At 44.3% G+C, this 19,922-nt stretch overlaps 1 protein-coding gene across 4 annotated transcripts in view; it reads left to right on the forward strand.

Annotated features, from left to right (window-relative positions):
- Positions 1-19,922, forward strand: part of ptpn13 (protein tyrosine phosphatase non-receptor type 13) — a 178,313-nt gene that overhangs the window by 136,510 nt on the left and 21,881 nt on the right. Inside the window, exons 22-32 of one of the 4 annotated variants that reach the window (XM_046305174.1) lie at positions 1,646-1,735; positions 3,396-3,503; positions 9,752-9,883; positions 10,694-11,184; positions 11,734-11,871; positions 14,404-14,497; positions 15,404-15,489; positions 18,507-18,660; positions 18,945-19,177; positions 19,350-19,448; positions 19,634-19,846. In XM_046305174.1, the coding sequence (XP_046161130.1) occupies positions 1,646-1,735; positions 3,396-3,503; positions 9,752-9,883; positions 10,694-11,184; positions 11,734-11,871; positions 14,404-14,497; positions 15,404-15,489; positions 18,507-18,660; positions 18,945-19,177; positions 19,350-19,448; positions 19,634-19,846 (1,838 nt within the window). The remainder of the gene's footprint in view (positions 1-1,645; positions 1,736-3,395; positions 3,504-9,751; positions 9,884-10,693; positions 11,185-11,733; positions 11,872-14,403; positions 14,498-15,403; positions 15,490-18,506; positions 18,661-18,944; positions 19,178-19,349; positions 19,449-19,633; positions 19,847-19,922) is intronic. The other 3 variants (XM_046305175.1, XM_046305177.1, XM_046305176.1) reach the window with 3 other exon arrangements.

A 19,922-nucleotide genomic window follows, 5' to 3' on the forward strand; every position in this document is an offset into this window, starting at 1 on the left:
TGGTGCGGCTGGCGTCCGTTCGGGTTAAGCGAGCCGGTGTTAAGAAACGCGGCTTGGTGGGTCATGTTTCAGAGGACGTATGACTTAACCTTTCGCCTCTCCCGAGCCCGTTGGGGAGTTGCAGCGATGAGACAAGATCGTTATCATGAAAATTGGGGAGAAAAAGGACGGTATTATTATTATTATTACTGTTCTTATTGTTATAATAATAATAATAATAATAAAAACATCAGATTTGTGATGATGACATGCAAGAGATCTGTCATTCATTCATTGCTATGATCATTGAGCTTCTCTTCCTTACTTTCTGTGCCCCCCTGAATGTACTGGTAAAGTTACCAGGTAGTTAGGTAGCTAGCAATGAAGTAACACGACTGAACAAATGGTGTAAGTAACTGCAACAAGATCAACATGACCAGACTTCTGCCCCCCTACTATCTGAAACCCTGTTGTAGACAGACAGCAGGTTAGTATGAACAGAGCAACAGACCAGAGTCCTGCCCCCCTACTCTCTGAAACCCTGTTGTAGACAGAGAGACAGCAGGTTAGTATGAACAGAGCAACAGACCAGAGTTCTGCCCCCCTACTATCTGAAACCCTGTTGTAGACAGAGAGACAGCAGGTTAGTATGAACAGAGCAACAGACCAGAGTTCTGCCCCCCTACTCTCTGAAACCCTGTTGTAGACAGAGAGACAGCAGGTTAGTATGAACAGAGCAACAGACCAGAGTTCTGCCCCCCTACTCTCTGAAACCCTGTTGTAGACAGAGAGACAGCAGGTTAGTATGAACAGAGCAACAGACCAGAGTTCTGTACCACCCCTAGTTCTCTGAAACCCTGTTGTAGACAGAGAGACAGCAGGTTAGTATGAACAGAGCAACAGACCAGACTTCTGCCCCCCTACTCTCTGAAACCCTGTTGTAGACAGAGACAGCAGGTTAGTATGAACAGAGCAACAGACCAGAGTTCTGCCCCCTACTCTCTGAACCCCTGTTGTAGACAGAGGGACAGCAGGTTAGTATGAACAGAGCAACAGACCAGAGTCCTGCCCCCCTACTCTCTGAACCCCTGTTGTAGGCAGAGACAGCAGGTTAGTATGAACAGAGCAACAGACCAGAGTCCTGCCCCCCTACTATCTGAAACCCTGTTGTAGACAGAGAGACAGCAGGTTAGTATGAACAGAGCAACAGACCAGAGTTCTGCCCCCTACTCTCTGAAACCCTGTTGTAGACAGAAAGACGATGAAGTAACGCGACTGAACAAATGGTTAACTATGTCAACGCGAGAGCAGTTTTAGAACATGCGGTCATGGCGATCTGCGACAGGAAGCAGAGGATGTTGTACCCATAATATGGGTCAGCTCATTTGACCTGATTTGTTATCTGGGATTGTTTTTTCTTCATAGTCACACAGTGCTCTCCAAATAAAACTCCTGGTCACACAGCAAAATATTTAGTCGCATATGTGACCAAATTGGTTGTACTTTAGAGCCCTGAGTACCATTTTAGACATTTAGCAGACATACTTATCCAGAGCGACTTACAGTAGTGTGTGCATTCATTTTCGTACCACATACATGATCTAGTTTTCTGTAAAACTTCTGTAAAGCTAAGTAAATGCTTCTCCTTGGATGGCGTTTTACCAAGGTTCCCTGAAGACGACGCTGAATGCCTTGCCTTCCCCAGAGAGAGAGATTACCACGGTCAGTCTGAAGAAAGATGTGAAGTCTGGTCTGGGTGAGTTCCCCTCTTATTCTGTGGTGTAGCTTAGATTGTGGGGACGGGTTTGACAGATTGGGAAGCAATAGATCCATGGGAGCTGGGATAGAGCTGGCTGAGTCGATACAGAGACACTGATAAATGGCTGAGGTTAGTCTCACTGCTTTCAGAAGGGTTTTCAGGCCTAGAGCAGGTGCACTGCATAGAAGTGCACTAAGACTCTCAGACAAAAACAGCCTCATTTAGTGCTGCCAACTACCATGTCACAACATTTAGCTGTGATGGATGGACCTCCAACATAGGGGAAACACTATTGGGCTACAGTACTTTCGGGAAAGTATTCAGACCCCTTGACTTTTTCCACATTTTGTTATGTTACAGGGGCAAAACTCTGGTCTGTTGCTCTGTTCATACTAACCTGCTGTCCCTCTGTCTACAACAGGGGTTCAGAGAGTAGGGGGCAGAACTCTGGTCTGTTGCTCTGTTCATACTAACCTGCTGTCTCTCTGCCTACAACAGGGGTTCAGAGAGTAGGGGGGCAGGACTCTGGTCTGTTGCTCTGTTCATACTAACCTGCTGTCTCTCTGTCTACAACAGGGTTTCAGATAGTAGGGGGGCAGGACTCTGGTCTGTTGCTCTGTTCATACTAACCTGCTATCCCTCTGTCTACAACAGGGGTTCAGAGAGTAGGGGGCAGAACTCTGGTCTGTTGCTCTGTTCATACTAACCTGCTGTCTCTCTGTCTACAACAGGGGTTCAGAGAGTAGGGGGGCAGAACTCTGGTCTGTTGCTCTGTTCATACTAACCTGCTGTCCCTCTGTCTACAACAGGGTTTCAGAGAGTAGGGGGGCAGGACTCTGGTCTGTTGCTCTGTTCATACTAACCTGCTGTCTCTCTGTCTACAACAGGGTTTCAGATAGTAGGGGGGCAGGACTCTGGTCTGTTGCTCTGTTCATACTAACCTGCTGTCTCTCTGTCTACAACAGGGTTTCAGATAGTAGGGGGGCAGGACTCTGGTCTGTTGCTCTGTTCATACTAACCTGCTGTCCCTCTGTCTACAACAGGGTTTCAGATAGTAGGGGGGCAGAAGTCTGGTCTGTTGCTCTGTTCATACTAACCTGCTGTCTGTCTACAACAGGGTTTCAGATAGTAGGGGGGCAGAACTCTGGTCTGTTGCTCTGTTCATACTAACCTGCTGTCTCTCTGTCTACAACAGGGTTTCAGATAGTAGGGGGGCAGGACTCTGGTCTGTTGCTCTGTTCATACTAACCTGATGTCTCTCTGTCTACAACAGGGTTTCAGATAGTAGGGGGGCAGGACTCTGGTCATGTTGCTCTGTTCATACTAACCTGCTGTCTCTCTGTCTACAACAGGGTTTCAGAGAGTAGGGGGCAGAACTCTGGTCTGTTGCTCTGTTCATACTAACCTGCTGTCTCTCTGTCTACAACAGGGTTTCAGAGAGTAGGGGGGCAGGACTCTGGTCTGTTGCTCTGTTCATACTAACCTGCTGTCTGTCTACAACAGGGGTTCAGAGAGTAGGGGGGCAGAACTCTGGTCTGTTGCTCTGTTCATACTAACCTGCTGTCTCTCTGTCTACAACAGGGGTTCAGATAGTAGGGGGGCAGAACTCTGGTCTGTTGCTCTGTTCATACTAACCTGCTGTCTCTGTCTACAACAGGGTTTCAGAGAGTAGGGGGGCAGAACTCTGGTCATGTTGATCTTAGCACCTTCATCAGCTCCATAATTCCTGGGGGTCCTGCTGATATCAACGGCTGCCTCAAGCCAGGTCAGTGAGAAAACAATGTATTGTATTATAATAATATAGTGTGATGATAATAATAATGTCGTGTGTAATAATAATGTAGTGTGTGATGATAATGATAACAATAATAATGTGTGTGATAATAATAATAATGTAGTGTGTGATGATAATGATAATAATGTACAATAATAATAATGTAGTGTGATAATAATAATAATGTGGTGTGTGTTAATAATAATGTAGTGTGTGATAATACTAATGTACTGTAATAATGTTGTGTAATAATAATGTTGGGTGTGATAATAATAATAATAATAATGTAGTGTGTAATAATGATAATAATAATGTAGTGTGATAATAATAATGTAGTGTAATAATAATGTTGTGTGTAATAATGTTGGATGTGATAATAATAATAATAATAATAATAATAATAATAATAATGTAGTGTGATAATGATGTTGGGTGTGATAATAATAATAATAATGATGTAGTGTAATAATAATGTAGTGTTTGATAATAATGTAGTGTGTAATAATGATACTAATAATGTAGTGTGTAATAATAATAGTGTAGTGTAAAATAATGATAATAATAATGTAGTGTAATGATAATAATAATGTAGTGTGTAATAATAATAATAATAATAATAATGTAGTGTGTAATAATAATAATAATAACAATAATAATAATGTAGTGTAATAATAATAATGTAGTGTGTAATAATAATAATAATAATAATGTAGTGTGTAATAATAATAATAATAATAATGTAGTGTGTAATAATAATAATAATAATAATAATGTAGTGTGTAATAATAATAATAATAATAATGTAGTGTGTAATAATAATAATAATAATAATGTAGTGTGTAATAATAATAATAATAATGTAGTGTGTAATAATAATAATAATAATAATAATAATGTAGTGTGTAATAATAATAATAATAATGTAGTGTGTAATAATAATAATAATGTAGTGTGTAATAATAATAATAATAATAATGTAGTGTGTAATAATAATAATAATAATAATGTAGTGTGTAATAATAATAATAATAATAATGTAGTGTGTAATAATAACAATAATAATAATAATAATGTAGTGTGTAATAATAATAATAATAATAATAATGTAGTGTGTAATAATAATAATAATGTAGTGTGTAATAATAATAATAATAATAATAATAATAATAATAATGTAGTGTGTAATAATAATAATAATAATAATAATAATGTAGTGTGTAATAATAATAATAATAATAATAATAATAATAATAATGTAGTGTGTAATAATAATAATAATAATGTAGTGTGTAATAATAATAATAATAATAATAATAATGTAGTGTGTAATAATAATAATAATAATAATAATAATGTAGTGTGTAATAATAATAATAATAATGTAGTGTGTAATAATAATAATAATAATAATAATAATAATAATGTAGTGTGTAATAATAATAATAATAATAATAATGTAGTGTGTAATAATAATAATGTAGTGTGTAATAATAATAATAATGTAGTGTGTAATAATAATAATAATAATAATGTAGTGTGTAATAATAATAATAATGTAGTGTGTAATAATAATAATAATAATAATAATGTAGTGTGTAATAATAATAATAATAATAATGTAGTGTGTAATAATAATAATAATAATAATAATAATAATAATGTAGTGTGTAATAATAATAATAATAATAATGTAGTGTGTAATAATAATAATAATAATAATAATGTAGTGTGTAGTAATAATAATAATAATAATAATAATAATAATAATGTAGTGTGTAATAATAATAATAATAATAATAATGTAGTGTGTAATAATAATAATAATAATAATGTGTGTAATAATAATAATAATAATGTAGTGTGTAATAATAATAATAATAATAATAATAATGTAGTGTGTAATAATAATAATAATAATAATAATGTAGTGTGTAATAATAATAATAATAATAATAATAATGTAGTGTGTAATAATAATAATAATAATAATAATGTGTGTAATAATAATAATAATAATAATAATAATAATAATGTAGTGTGTGTAATAATAATGTAGTGTGTGATAATAATAATGTACTGTAGTGTAATAATGTAGTGTGTAATAATAATAATAATAATGATAATAATAATAGTGTGTGATAATAATAATAATAATGTAGTGTGTGATAATAATAATGTACTGTAGTGTAATAATGTAGTGTGTAATAATAATAATGATAATAATAATAGTGTGTGTAATAATAATAATGATAATAATGTAGTGTGTGATAATAATAGTAATAATGTAGTGTGTGAATAATATTAATAATAATGTAGTGTGTAATAATGATAATAATAATGTAGTGTGTAATAATGATAATAATAATAGTGTGTAATAATAATAATGATGATAATGTGTGGTGATAATAATAATAATAATGTAGTGTGTAATAATGTAGTGTGTGATGATAATAATAATAATAATGTAGTGTCTACTACTAATAATAATAATAATAATAATGTAGTGTGTGATAATGTAGTGTGTGATGATAATAATAATAATGTAGTGTCTACTACTACTAATAATAATAATAATGTAGTGTGTAATAATGTAGTGTGTGATAATAATAATAATGTAGTGTGTAATAATGTAGTGTGTGATAATAATAATAATGTAGTGTCTACTAATAATAATAATAATAATGTAGTGTGTGATAATAATAATAATGTAGTGTCTACTACTAATAATAATAATGTAATGTGTATTATAATAGTAATTTATGTATTGAATAATAATGTATTGTAAAATATAGCATCATTTACCAAATGCACTTAATGTCTAAAATGTACTGCACCATGTCTTGGAAACCAAGCCAAATGGTCTCCTCGTACTTGTGTAATACACACTACATGACCAAAAGTATGTAGACACCTGCTCGTCCAAGATCTCATTCCAAAATCATGGGCATTAATATGGAGTTGCCCCCCCCCCCTTTGCTGTAATAACAGCCTCCACTCTTCTGGGAAGGCTTTCCACTAGATGTTGGAACATTGCTGCGGGGACTTGCTTCCTTTCAGACACGAGCATTAGTGAGGTCGGGCACTGATGTTGGGCGATTAGGCCTGGCTCACAGTAGGCGTTCCAATTCATCCCAACGGTGGGTTGCGGTCAGGCCTCTGTGCAGGCCAATCAACTTGTAGTTGACCGGGACAGCTCCAGTAAAGCAGAAATTTGACGAACTGACTGTTATTATTGTAGAATAATAGTGAAGACATCAAAACTATGAAATAACACATGGAATCGTGTAGTAACAAAAAAAAGTGTTGAACAAATCAAAATATATTTTATATTAGAGATTCAGATGCACTTCGCCCTATTTGGTAAAACACCATCTTCTGTATACCAACCCTACCTTGTCACAACACAACTTATTGGCTCAAACGCATTAAGAAGAAAAGTAATTCCACAGATCAACGTTGCAGAAGGCACACCTGTTAATTGAAATGCATTCCAGGTGACTACCTCAGGAAGCTGGTTGAGAGATGGCCAAGAGTGTGCAAAGCTGTCATCAAGGCAAAAAGGGTGGCTATTTGTAGAATCTCAAATATAAAATATATTTAGATTTGTTTAACACTTTTTATGGTTACTACATGAGTCCATGTGTGTTATTTCATAGTTTTGATGTCTTCACTATTATTCTGCAATGTAGAAAATAGTCAAATAAAGAAAACCTTGAATGAGTAGGTGTTCTAAAACTTTTCACTGATACTGTAGTGTGTGTGTGTGTGTGTGTGTGTGTGTGTGTGTGTGTGTGTGTGTGTGTGTGTGTGTGTGTGTGTGTGTGTGTGTGTGTGTGTGTGTGTGTGTGTGTGTGTGTGTGTGTGTGTGTGTGTGTGTGTGTGTGTGTGTGTGTGTGTGTGTGTGTGTGTGGTGTAAATGGTTCAGAAAATTGTATTTTGCATTTATCAAGAAGCCTTACTCTGTAACTTTCAGAGAGCCATATCTGAATTGTGTGGAATAGATGACTCCAGACAGAATGCTCCAGTATGTGACAGTGCCAGTGACTCCAGACAGAATGCTCCAGTATGTGACAGTGACAGTGCCAGTGACTCCAGACAGAATGCTCCAGTATGTGCCGTGACAGTGCCAGTGACTCCAGACAGAATGCTCCAGTATGTGCCGTGACAGTACCAGTGACTCCAGACAGAATGCTCCAGTATGTGCCGTGCCAGTGACTCCAGACAGAATGCTCCAGTATGTGCCGTGACAGTGACAGTGCCAGTGACTCTAGACAGAATGCTCCAGTATGTGCCGTGACAGTGACAGTACCAGTGACTCCAGACAGAATGCTCCAGTATGTGCCGTGACAGTGACAGTGCCAGTGACTCCAGACAGATTGCTCCAGTATGTGCCGTGACAGTGACAGTGACTCCAGACAGAATGCTCCAGTATGTGCCGTGACAGTGCCAGTGACTCCAGACAGATTGCTCCAGTATGTGCCGTGACAGTGCCAGTGACTCCAGACAGATTGCTCCAGTATGTGCCGTGACAGTGACAGTGCCAGTGACACCAGACAGATTGCTCCAGTATGTACAGTGACAGTGCCAGTGACTCCAGACAGATTGCTCCAGTATGTGCCGTGTGAGTGACAGTGCCAGTGACTCCAGACAGATTGCTCCAGTATGTGCCGTGTGAGTGACAGTGCCAGTGACTCCAGACAGATTGCTCCAGTATGTGCCGTGACAGAGACAGTGCCAGTGACTCCAGACAGATTGCTCCAGTATGTGCCGTGACAGTACCAGTGACTCCAGACAGATTGCTCCAGTATGTGCCGTGACAGTACTAGTGACTCCAGACAGATTGCTCCAGTATGTGCCGTGTGAGTGACAGTGCCAGTGACTCCAGACAGATTGCTCCAGTATGTGCCGTGACAGTGCCAGTGACTCCAGACAGATTGCTCCAGTATGTGCCGTGACAGTGCCAGTGACTCCAGACCGATTGCTCCAGTATGTGCCGTGACAGTGCCAGTGACTCCAGACAGATTGCTCCAGTATGTGCCGTGACAGTGACAGTGCCAGTGACTCCAGACAGATTGCTCCAGTATGTGCCGTGTGAGTGACAGTGCCAGTGACTCCAGACAGATTGCTCCAGTATGTGCCGTGACAGAGACAGTGCAAGAGTGTGCAAAGTGTCATCAAGGAGTGACTCCAGACAGATTGCTCCAGTATGTGCCGTGACAGTACCAGTGACTCCAGACAGATTGCTCCAGTATGTGCCGTGACAGTACCAGTGACTCCAGACAGATTGCTCCAGTATGTGCCGTGTGAGTGACAGTGCCAGTGACTCCAGACAGATTGCTCCAGTATGTGCCGTGACAGTGCCAGTGACTCCAGACAGATTGCTCCAGTATGTGCCGTGACAGTGCCAGTGACTCCAGACCGATTGCTCCAGTATGTGCCGTGACAGTGCCAGTGACTCCAGACAGATTGCTCCAGTATGTGCCGTGACAGTGACAGTGCCAGTGACTCCAGACAGATTGCTCCAGTATGTGCCATGACAGTGCCAGAGACTCCAGACAGATTGCTCCAGTATGTGCCGTGACAGAGACAGTGCCAGTGACTCCAGACAGATTGCTCCAGTATGTGCCGTGACAGTGACAGTGCCAGTGACTCCAGACAGATTGCTCCAGTATGTGCCATGACAGTGCCAGTGACTCCAGACAGATTGCTCCAGTATGTGCCGTGACAGTGCCAGTGACTCCAGACAGATTGCTCCAGTATGTGCCGTGACAGTGCCAGTGACTCCAGACCGATTGCTCCAGTATGTGCCGTGACAGTGCCAGTGACTCCAGACAGATTGCTCCAGTATGTGCCGTGACAGTGCCAGAGACTCCAGACAGATTGCTCCAGTATGTGCCGTGACAGTGCCAGAGACTCCAGACAGATTGCTCCAGTATGTGCCGTGACAGTGCCAGTGACTCCAGACAGATTGCTCCAGTATGTGCCGTGACAGTGACTCCAGACAGATTGCTCCAGTATGTGTCGTGACAGTACCAGTGACTCCAGACAGATTGCTCCAGTATGTGCCGTGACAATGCCAGTGACTCCAGACAGATTGCTCCAGTATGTGCCGTGACAGTGCCAGTGACTCCAGACAGATTGCTTCAGTATGTGCCGTGATAGTGACAGTGCCAGTGACTCCAGACAGATTGCTCCAGTATGTGCCGTGACAGTGCCAGTGTGTGTGTTGTGTTCCGCAGGGGACCGTCTAATCTCTGTGAATGAGGTGAACCTACAGGGCCTTCCCCACACCGCTGCCACCGAGGTCCTGCAGAGCGCCCCCGATGATGTCTCGCTGGTGGTGTCTCAGCCCAGAGAGAGGCTTTATGAAGGTAGTTTATTCAAGATTATGGGCAGTTATTAGCAGCTATGTCTTGCATTATAATGCATTATGTATCTCTCACAGGCCAGAGAAATGCTCTTTGTATCTATTTATGTAGTTATTATAGATGTTTGAGTAGTTATAAGCACCTCTTGTTGTGCATTATAGTCCATTATTAGTGCTGAGAGATTAGTGCTTTAAGGCGATTTCGGTTCAAACAGTTTTAGATGATTTATTTTTAACATTAAATGCAAAATGAAATAATGACTCTTCCCTTCTGATCTGTCGGTCTGAGCCGGGAAAACAGGCGCAATGGATTATGCGCTGGGTCTGACTGGCTGGGGTTAGCGCTGGGTCTGACTGGCTGGGGTTAGCGCTGGGTCTGACTGGCTGGGGTTAGCGCTGGGTCTGACTGGCTGGGGTTAGCGCTGGGTCTGACTGGCTGGGGATAGCGCTGGGTCTGACTGGCTGGGGATAGCGCTGGGTCTGACTGGCTGGGGATAGCGCTGGGTCTGACTGGCTGGGGTTAGCGCTGGGTCTGACTGGCTGGGGTTAGCGCTGGGTCTGACTGGCTGGGGTTAGCGCTGGGTCTGACTGGCTGGGGTTAGCGCTGGGTCTGACTGGCTGGGGATAGCGCTGGGTCTGACTGGCTGGGGATAGCGCTGGGTCTGACTGGCTGGGGTTAGCGGTAGAGCAATCCTATAACTAGTATCCTTCATGAATGTAGTTATAGATGTTTGAGGCACTATAAGCGCCTATGTCACGCATTATAATCCGTAGCAGTGCGATCATAACCACTATTCCTGTCTGTCTCCTCTAGAGCCTCCGTCAGGGTTTGTTTATAAACCCCAGGCTCCTCTGGTGGTCTCCGGACAGCGACGACAGGACCTGGACTTTGAGTCTTCAATTGAGGAACAGGAGGCAGGAACAGGCTCCCCCAGCCCTCCTCTCCCCACCACCACCCCGTCTGTCTCTACTGTCCCACGCCAGAGCAGCCTCCGCTCGCAGGACTCCAGGACCGAGAGCACCAATGCACCTCACCAGACCCCCGTCAACGGCACCCACCCCCATCGCAACCTGCCCACTGAAGCTGCCTCAGTACCCGTATCCATACTCCATCACCAGGATCGAACCAACAACATCTCCTTGACCTTCGACCCACTCAAAGCGTCTCCACCAGCGTTGCCACCCAAAACCAGGAAAGCTAAGATCCCTGAGGTCCCTAAAGACCCAGACTATTCAGATAGAGGGGACTCTGAAATGGATGAGGAGACCTACTCTAGTAGTCAAGAGAAACCAAAGTTTAAAAAGGTAGGTAGGGGCCGGTGTTTTTTCTGACAAAACAGGTGCCAGCTCTGTTTCAGTTACCTGTAGTGGAGAGTTTTTCTCTGGTGGTGTTTTGGTGCTTTTGACATGTCTGGTAGTCAGTAGGCTACAAGATCAAATTCAAGAGCAACATGTACAGCGAATAATGTTGAACATCTTGTGTATCACCTGAAGACTACCTGAGAAACAGTCCCTAGTATTTTATTCATATGTTTGTAGGTATCCTCAAGGTAGACTATACAATACCACTACAAAGATGCATGTAGTTAACAAACAACCTCTCAAATGCTTGATGTTTTTTACAAACTAATTGCATGTTTTGTTTAATCATGTCTGGCTACATGTCATTGCATTTAGAATTGTAACAAATGCAATACAGCGTTATAGTATGTATGGCTGCATCTTTTCCTATGTTATACCTCCTATACCAATTCCTCCCCCTCCTCTAAAACTACTTCCTGTTATTCTCTCTGCATGTCTGTTGCCTGGCAACAACCCCAATGTTCCATTTACTGCCATGTTCTCTGTTTGCAGGAGTTAACTCCTCCTCTCCCCAACGGCAGCATGGGAGGGTTAAGTGGCAATGTCCCAGGGGTCAGTAGTCTCTCTCCTGGAGAACTGTTTGTCGTTAAGCTGTCTAAACAGGACAGCAGCTTGGGCATAAGTGTCACGGTACTGTTACTTAGTGTCACTGTTCTGCTACTGAGTGTACTCTTCTGAAAGGTTCTCTCATTTTTGTTTTTGGGGGGGGGGGGGGGTTCTTTCCTCATGACTGGTGTATGTGTTTTCCTGTAGCTCTGCTGCCTAGCGTCGCTCTGCTGCCTGGCGTCGCTCTGCTGCTTGACTTTCATTGTGGGATTTGTAGATTGCTTTGCGTCTCTGCATGCAAATTTTCTCAAACAGACATGTTGAATGGATGAGGATTCACACATGGTGACACTGGCGCTGTAGGTACAGATTACAGAAGTATCATTTGACCCAACAGTTTAATCTTGGTTTTTACTAATGCCTGCGTAGATGTTGTGCCACTGCCTGCTTGACCACTTTGATTTGCTGAAGTGACCAGCAGTGTAATTTCCCCTGTGAATGAGTGGTATTATTATTGTTAGTGTCTTTCAACTTGAGTCATGTGGTCTATCATGGTGATACGGCATGTTAACAACACCACTTAGATACATCTGATCTGTATAATACAAACCAACTAATAACCCCATAGACCGGTAGTCTGTGGAAGACATGAATACAGCATTATGCTCCCTCTGTCTGGTTGACTACTGAATACAGCATTATGCTCCCTCTGTCTGGTTGACTGTGGAGAATACAGCATTATGCTCCCTCTGTCTGGTTGACTACTGAATACAGCATTATGCTCCCTCTGTCTGGTTGACTGTAGAGAATACAGCATTATGCTCCCTCTGTCTGGTTGACTACTGAATACAGCATTATGCTCCCTCTGTCTGGTTGACTGTAGTGAATACAGCATTATGCTCCCTCTGGTTGACTGTAGTGACTACAGCATTATGCTCCCTCTGTCTGGTTGACTACTGAATACAGCATTATGCTCCCTCTGTCTGGTTGACTGTAGAGAATACAGCATTATGCTCCCTCTGTCTGGTTGACTACTGAACACAGCATTATGCTCCCTCTGTCTGGTTGACTGTAGAGAATACAGCATTATGCTCCCTCTGTCTGGTTGACTGTAGTGAATACAGCATTATGCTCCCTCTGTCTGGTTGACTGTAGTGAATACAGCATTATGCTCCCTCTGTCTGGTTGACTACTGAATACAGCATTATGCTCCCTCTGTCTGGTTGACTGTAGAGAATACAGCATTATGCTCCCTCTGTCTGGTTGACTACTGAACACAGCATTATGCTCCCTCTGTCTGGTTGACTGTAGAGAATACAGCATTATGCTCCCTCTGTCTGGTTGACTGTGGAGAATACAGCATTATGCTCCCTCTGTCTGGTTGACTGTAGTGAATACAGCATTATGCTCCCTCTGTCTGGTTGACTGTAGTGAATACAGCATTATGCTCCCTCTGTCTGGTTGACTGTAGAGAATACAGCATTATGCTCCCTCTGTCTGGTTGACTACTGAATACAGCATTATGCTCCCTCTGTCTGGTTGACTGTAGTGAATACAGCATTATGCTCCCTATGTCTGGTTGACTGTAGTGAATACAGCATTATGCTCGCTCTGTCTGGTTGACTACTGAATACAGCATTATGCTCCCTCTGTCTGGTTGACTGTAGTGAATACAGCATTATGCTCCCTCTGGTTGACTGTAGTGACTACAGCATTATGCTCCCTCTGTCTGGTTGACTCTAGTGAATACAGCATTATGCTCCCTCTGTCTGGTTGACTGTAGTGAATACAGCATTATGCTCCCTCTGTCTGGTTGACTACTGAATACAGCATTATGCTCCCTCTGTCTGGTTGACTGTAGTGAATACAGCATTATGCTCCCTCTGTCTGGTTGACTGTAGTGAATACAGCATTATGCTCCCTCTGTCTGGTTGACTCTAGTGAATACAGCATTATGCTCCCTCTGTCTGGTTGACTGTAGTGAATACAGCATTATGCTCCCTCTGTCTGGTTGACTACTGAATACAGCATTATGCTCCCTCTGTCTGGTTGACTGTAGTGAATACAGCATTATGCTCCCTCTGTCTGGTTGACTACTGAACACAGCATTATGCTCCCTCTGTCTGGTTGACTGTAGAGAATACAGCATTATGCTCCCTCTGTCTGGTTGACTGTGGAGAATACAGCATTATGCTCCCTCTGTCTGGTTGACATTATGCTCCCTCTGTCTGGTTGACTACTGAATACAGCATTATGCTCCCTCTGTCTGGTTGACTCTAGTGAATACAGCATTATGCTCCCTCTGTCTGGTTGACTGTAGTGAATACAGCATTATGCTCCCTCTGTCTGGTTGACTACTGAATACAGCATTATGCTCCCTCTGTCTGGTTGACTGTAGTGAATACAGCATTATGCTCCCTCTGTCTGGTTGACTACTGAACACAGCATTATGCTCCCTCTGTCTGGTTGACTCTAGTGAATACAGCATTATGCTCCCTCTGTCTGGTTGACTGTAGTGAATACAGCATTATGCTCCCTCTGTCTGGTTGACTACTGAATACAGCATTATGCTCCCTCTGTCTGGTTGACTGTAGTGACACGACCTGTTCTCCTCAGGGTGGAGTGAATACCAGTGTGAAGCATGGAGGGGTTTATGTGAAGGCCATCATCCCTAAAGGAGCTGCAGAACTGGACGGAAGGATCCAGAAGGGTAAGCTATAGCACCTAGGTCCTGTTCAGTAAGGCACACCGTAGCAAAACAGTTTTAAAACAAGGGTTTCTTATTGGACATGTCCAGGTCGTCCCTCCGTGTTTCAGTCTGTGTTTCATTTGGTGCCTGATCAACACATCAGTAGGGAGAAAACGTTTAGAAATGGGGAGTACTACCTGACCTTGTCCAATAAGAACACAGATTTAAACTTTCCGTAGCAAAGAACCTGTGCCATGGTGTATCTTACTGAACATTATCCTGATGGACTTGCGCCAGCATGGAGGATTCCCAACAAACCTGCCGTGGTATCATGGTGTCAGCACCTCAATGCTTGACTGGTGTTTGCTGAGTCAGACTGTTTATATACACTGAGTCTACAAAACATTAACAACTCTTTCCATGACACAGACTGACCAGGTGAATCCAGGTGAGAGCTCTGATCTCTTATTGATGCCACTTGTTAAATCCACTTTCAAATCAGTGTAGATGAAGGGGAGGAGACGGTGTTAAAGAATGATTTTTAAGCCTTGAGACAATTGACACACATATTGTGTATGTGTGCCATTCAGAGGGTAAGTGGGCAAGCAAAAATATTTAAGTGCCTTTGAAAGGGGTATGGTAGTAGGTACCAGGCGCACCAGTTTGTGTCAAGAACTGCAGCGCTGCTGGGTTTTTCCACAATCAAGATTCCCGTGTGTATCGAGAATGCTCCACCACCCAAGGGACATGCAGCATTGGAGTCAACATGGGCCAACATCCCTGTGGAACGCTTTCGACACCTTGTGGAGTCCACGCCTCGACAAATTGAGGCTGTTCTGAGGGACAAAAGGGGACGCAGCTCAATATTAGGAAGGTGTTCCTAATGTTTTGTACACTCGGTGTAATACCCGTCTCTATTGTTACTAGGTGACAGGGTGGTGGCTGTCAATGGGAAGAGTCTGGAAGGAGCCACTCACAAGCAGGCTGTGGAGACCCTCAGAGATACTGGAAAGGTCAGTACAGTCACAGTTGAAGCGATAGTTCACTTTCATCAAGTTTCCCCTTACCTGTGGTAGTGATTGATTGCCTACTACGGTATGATTTAACCAGACAGTTTTTAAAGTCCATTTAGCAAGTTCCAGCATCTACAGTGGAAGTCGGAAGTGTACATACACTTAGGGTGGAGTCATTAAAAGTTGTTTTTTCAACCACTCTACAAATTTCTATAGTTTTGGCAAGTCAGTTAGGACATCTACTTTGTGCTTGACACAAGTCATTTTTCCAACAATTGTTTACAGACAGATTATTTAACTTATAATTCACTTGATCACAATTCCAGTGGGTCAGACATTTACATACACCAAGTTGACTGTGCCTTTAAACAGCAACAAATTCCAGAAAATTATTTCATGGCTTTAGACATTTGAGTCAATTGGAGGTGTACCTGTGGATGTATAACAAGGCCTACCTTCAAACTCAGCGCCTCTTTGCTTGACATCTTGGGAAAATCAAAAAGAAATCAAAGCAAAGACCTCAGAAAAAAACAACAGCAAAGAACCTTGTGAAGATGCTGGAGGAAGAGGTATCTATATCCACAGTAAGACGAGTTCTATATCGACATAACCTGAAGGGTTGCGCAGCAAGCGAGAAGCCACTGCTCTAAAACCGCCATAAAAAAGCCAGACTACGGTTTGCAAATGCACATGGGGACAAAGATCATAGAAATGTCCTCTGGTCTGATGAAACAAAAATAGAACTGTTTGGCCAGATTGACCATCGTTATGTTTGGAGGAAAAAGGGGGATGCTTGTAAGCCGAAGAACACCATCCCAACCGTGAAGCACGGGGGTGACAGCATCATGTTGTGTGGGTGCTTTCCTGCAGGAGGGACTGGTGCACTTCACAAAATAGATGAAATTATGAGGGAGGAGAATTATGTGGATATATTGAAGCAACATCTCAAGACATCAGTCAGGAAGTTAAAGCTTGGTCGCAAATGGGTCTTCCAAATGGACAATAATCCCAAACATACTTCCAAAGTTGTGACAAAATGGCTTAAGGACAACAAAGTCAAGGTATTGGAGTTGTCATCACAAAGCCCTGACCTCAATCCTATAGAAAATTTGTGGGCAGAACTGAAAATGTATGTGCGAGCAAGGAGGTCTACAAACCTGACTCAGTTACACCAGCTCTGTCAGGAGGAATGGGCCAAAATTCACCCAACTTATTGTGGGAAGCTTGTGGAAGACCCAAAACGTTTGACCCAAGTTAAACAATTTAAAGGCAATGCTACCAAATACTAATTGAGTGTATGTAAACTTCTGACCCACTGAGAATGTGATGAAAGAAATAAAAGCTTAAATAAATCATTCTCTCTACTATTATTCTGACATTTCACATTCTTAAAATAAAGTGTTGATCCTAAAACAGGGAATTTTTAATTAAATGTCAGGAATTGTGAAAAACTGAGTTGAAATATATTTGGCTACGGTGTATTTAAACTTCCGACTTCAACTGTATCAACTATATAGGCTTATGGTGTCTTCTTTCCAATTTGAGACTCCTTCTCCTCCGCCCCTCCCCTTCTCCTCCTCCCCTCTCCTTCTCCTCCGCTCCTCCCCTCTCCTCCCCTCCTCCCCTCTCCTTCTCCTCCTCCCCTCCTCCTCCGCCCCTCCCCTTCTCCTCCGCTCCTCCTCCTCCCTCCTCCTCTCTCCTCCTCCCCTCCCCCTCCTCCCCCCTCCTCCTCCCCCCCTCCCCCTCCCCCTCCTCCTCCCTCCCCTCTCTCCTCCTCCCCTTCTCCTCCGCTCCTCCCCTTCTCCTCCGCTCCTCCCCTTCTCCTCTCCTCCCTCCTCCCCTTCTCCCCTCCCCTTCTCCTCCTCCCCTTCTCCCCTCTCCCCCTTCTCATCCTCCTCCCCTCCCTCCCCTCCCCTCCTCCTCCTCCTCCCTCCTCCTCTCCCTTCCCCTCCCTCCTCCTCCCCCTCCTTCTCCTCCCCTCCCCTCCCTCCCTTCTCCTCCTCCCCCCTCCTCCTCTCTCCCCTCTCCTCCTCCTCCCTCCCCCTCCTCTCCCTCCTCCCTCCCCTTCTCCCCTTCTCCTCTCCTCCCCCTCCCCTTCTCCCTCCCTCCTCCCCTCTCCTTCTCCTCCTCCCCCCCCTTCTCCTCCTCCCCTCCCTTCTCCTCCCCCCCCTTCTCCTCCTCCCCTCTCCTTCTCCTCCTCCCCTTCTCCTCCTCCCCTCCTCCCCTTCTCCTCCGCTCCGCTCCTCTCCTTCTCCTCCGCTCCTCCCCTCCTCCTCCCCTTCCCCCCCTTCCCCCCTCCTCCTCCTCCCCTTCTCCTCCTCCCCTCCTCCCTCCCCTCTCCTCCTCCCCTCTCCCTCCTCCCCTCCTCCTCCCCTTCTCCTCCGCTCTCCCCTCCTCCTCCTCCTCCCTCTCCTCCTCCGCTCCTCTCCTTCTCCTCCTCCCTTCTCCTCCTCCTCTTCTCCCTCCTCCGCTCCTCCCTCTCCTTCCCTCCGCTCCTCTCCTTCTCCTCCGCCCTCCGCTCCTCCCCTTCTCCTCCGCTCCTCCCCCCCTCCCCTTCTCCTCCCCTTCTCCTCCGCTCCTCCTCCGCTCCTCCCCTTCTACTCCGCTCCTCCCCTTCTACTCCGCTCCTCCTCCCCTTCTACTCCGCTCCTCCCCTTCTACTCCGCTCCTTCCCCTTCTCCTCCGCTCCTCCCCTTCTCCTCCGCTCCTCCCCTTCTCCTCCGCTCCTCCCCTTCTCCTCCGCTCCTCCCCTTCTCCTCCGCTCCTCCCCTTCTCCTCCGCTCCTCCCCTCCCCTTCTCCTCCCTCCGCTCCCCCCTCCCCTTCTCCTCCGCTCCTCCCCTCCCCTTCTCCTCCCCCTCCTCTCTCCTTCTCCTCCTCCCCTTCTCCTCCGCTCCTCCCCTTCTCCTCCGCTCCTCTCCTTCTCCTCCTCCTCCTCCTTCTCCCTTCTCCCTCCTCCGCTCCTCCCCTTCTCCTCCGCTCCTCCCCTCCCCTTCTCCTCCACTCCTCCCCTCTTCAGATGGTCCACTTGCTGTTAGAGAAGGGTCAGCTACCTGCGGACCGTATCCACGCCCCTCTGACGCCTCAGTGCACCCCTCCCAGCGACCAGCAACAACCGGTGCCAGAGGCTGCTCCGCCTAAAGCCCAGCCAGAGTACATCTTCATCACTGATAGTGAGTGTACAGTACACACACATTAATTCAAACACTCATTACTTTCTTATACATCACCAGCAGTTGCTAGTCTTTGATGTTTGATTATGACATTGTGCCCTACTGCCATTGTGCCCTTGAGCAAGGCACTTAAACCGTAATTTCCTCCAGGGGTGTTACTCTGCAGCTGACGCTGTGCTCCTACCAGTATCTCAGGTGTGTGTGTGGTGTCTGAGAGAGTTAGCAGTCATACACATTTACGTTCTTGTTGGACAATAAAGTTTTCTTGTTTTCCTGTCCCCAAGACAATGTATTTGAGGTGCCCTTGCTGAAGAATTCGTCAGGCCTAGGGTTCAGCTTCAGTAGAGAGGAGACCCTCCCTGACCAGAACACTGGTAACGCCTCTGGTAACAGCTTCAGCATGGTCCGGGTCAAGAAGCTTTTCCCTGGGCAACCTGCCGCTGAGAGTGGACGAATCAACGTGGGTGACGTCATCGTGCGTGTCAACCAGACGCCCCTCAAAGGACTCTCGCAGCACGTGTGTTACCTTTTCAACATTGATCAATCGAGTCAAACAATAGGTTATATTAAGGGGTGGGGTTTCCAATGGCTTTTTCAGTTGAAGAACTGACTCCCTTGTATGCCAATATTACATGACTCAACCATTTTCATATGAAATATTCTGTTGCGTTTCTCTGCCCTGCCACTAGGAGGTGATCTCAGCGCTGCGAGGGACCGGCCAGGAGGTCACTCTGCTGCTCTGTAGACCTGACCAGGGTGTCTTACCTGAGATGGACGCCTCTGCTCTGGTGAGGATCTCTACCAGTCAGCAGCACCTCTCACGTGGGCCACAAACTCTGCAAAATGTCTGCTTTTCTCTTACAGTGATGGCATACAACCGTTTATCACTATAAGTGGAGTGCAGTGTATTTTTGATGTTTAGTGAGCTATACACTAATATACTTACGGAGTGTATCTCATTCTCCCTCCCCAGACTCCCATGGCCTCTCCTCGTAAGGAACCAGTAGTCCAGACCCAGCAGCCTGAATCCAGCCTGGCCAGGCCCAGAACAGCCTCTCCTATGGGGTCTGAGGGGAAGAGGAGCCTGGGACTGGGGCCTGGGCAAATGGAGGAAGCTCTGGACAGGCTGCTCATGAAGTCCTCCAGCCGTCGGGACAGCTACAGCGACAGCACAGATGATGAGGAGGTAACGATTTCATTGATAATTAGTAACAATTGATATCAAGAACCACAATAGGAATGGGTCTGTAAACTATTGAGTT

Source organism: Oncorhynchus gorbuscha, linkage group LG16 (genome assembly GCF_021184085.1).
Source record: "Oncorhynchus gorbuscha isolate QuinsamMale2020 ecotype Even-year linkage group LG16, OgorEven_v1.0, whole genome shotgun sequence".
NCBI classification, from domain to species: domain Eukaryota; kingdom Metazoa; phylum Chordata; class Actinopteri; order Salmoniformes; family Salmonidae; genus Oncorhynchus; species Oncorhynchus gorbuscha.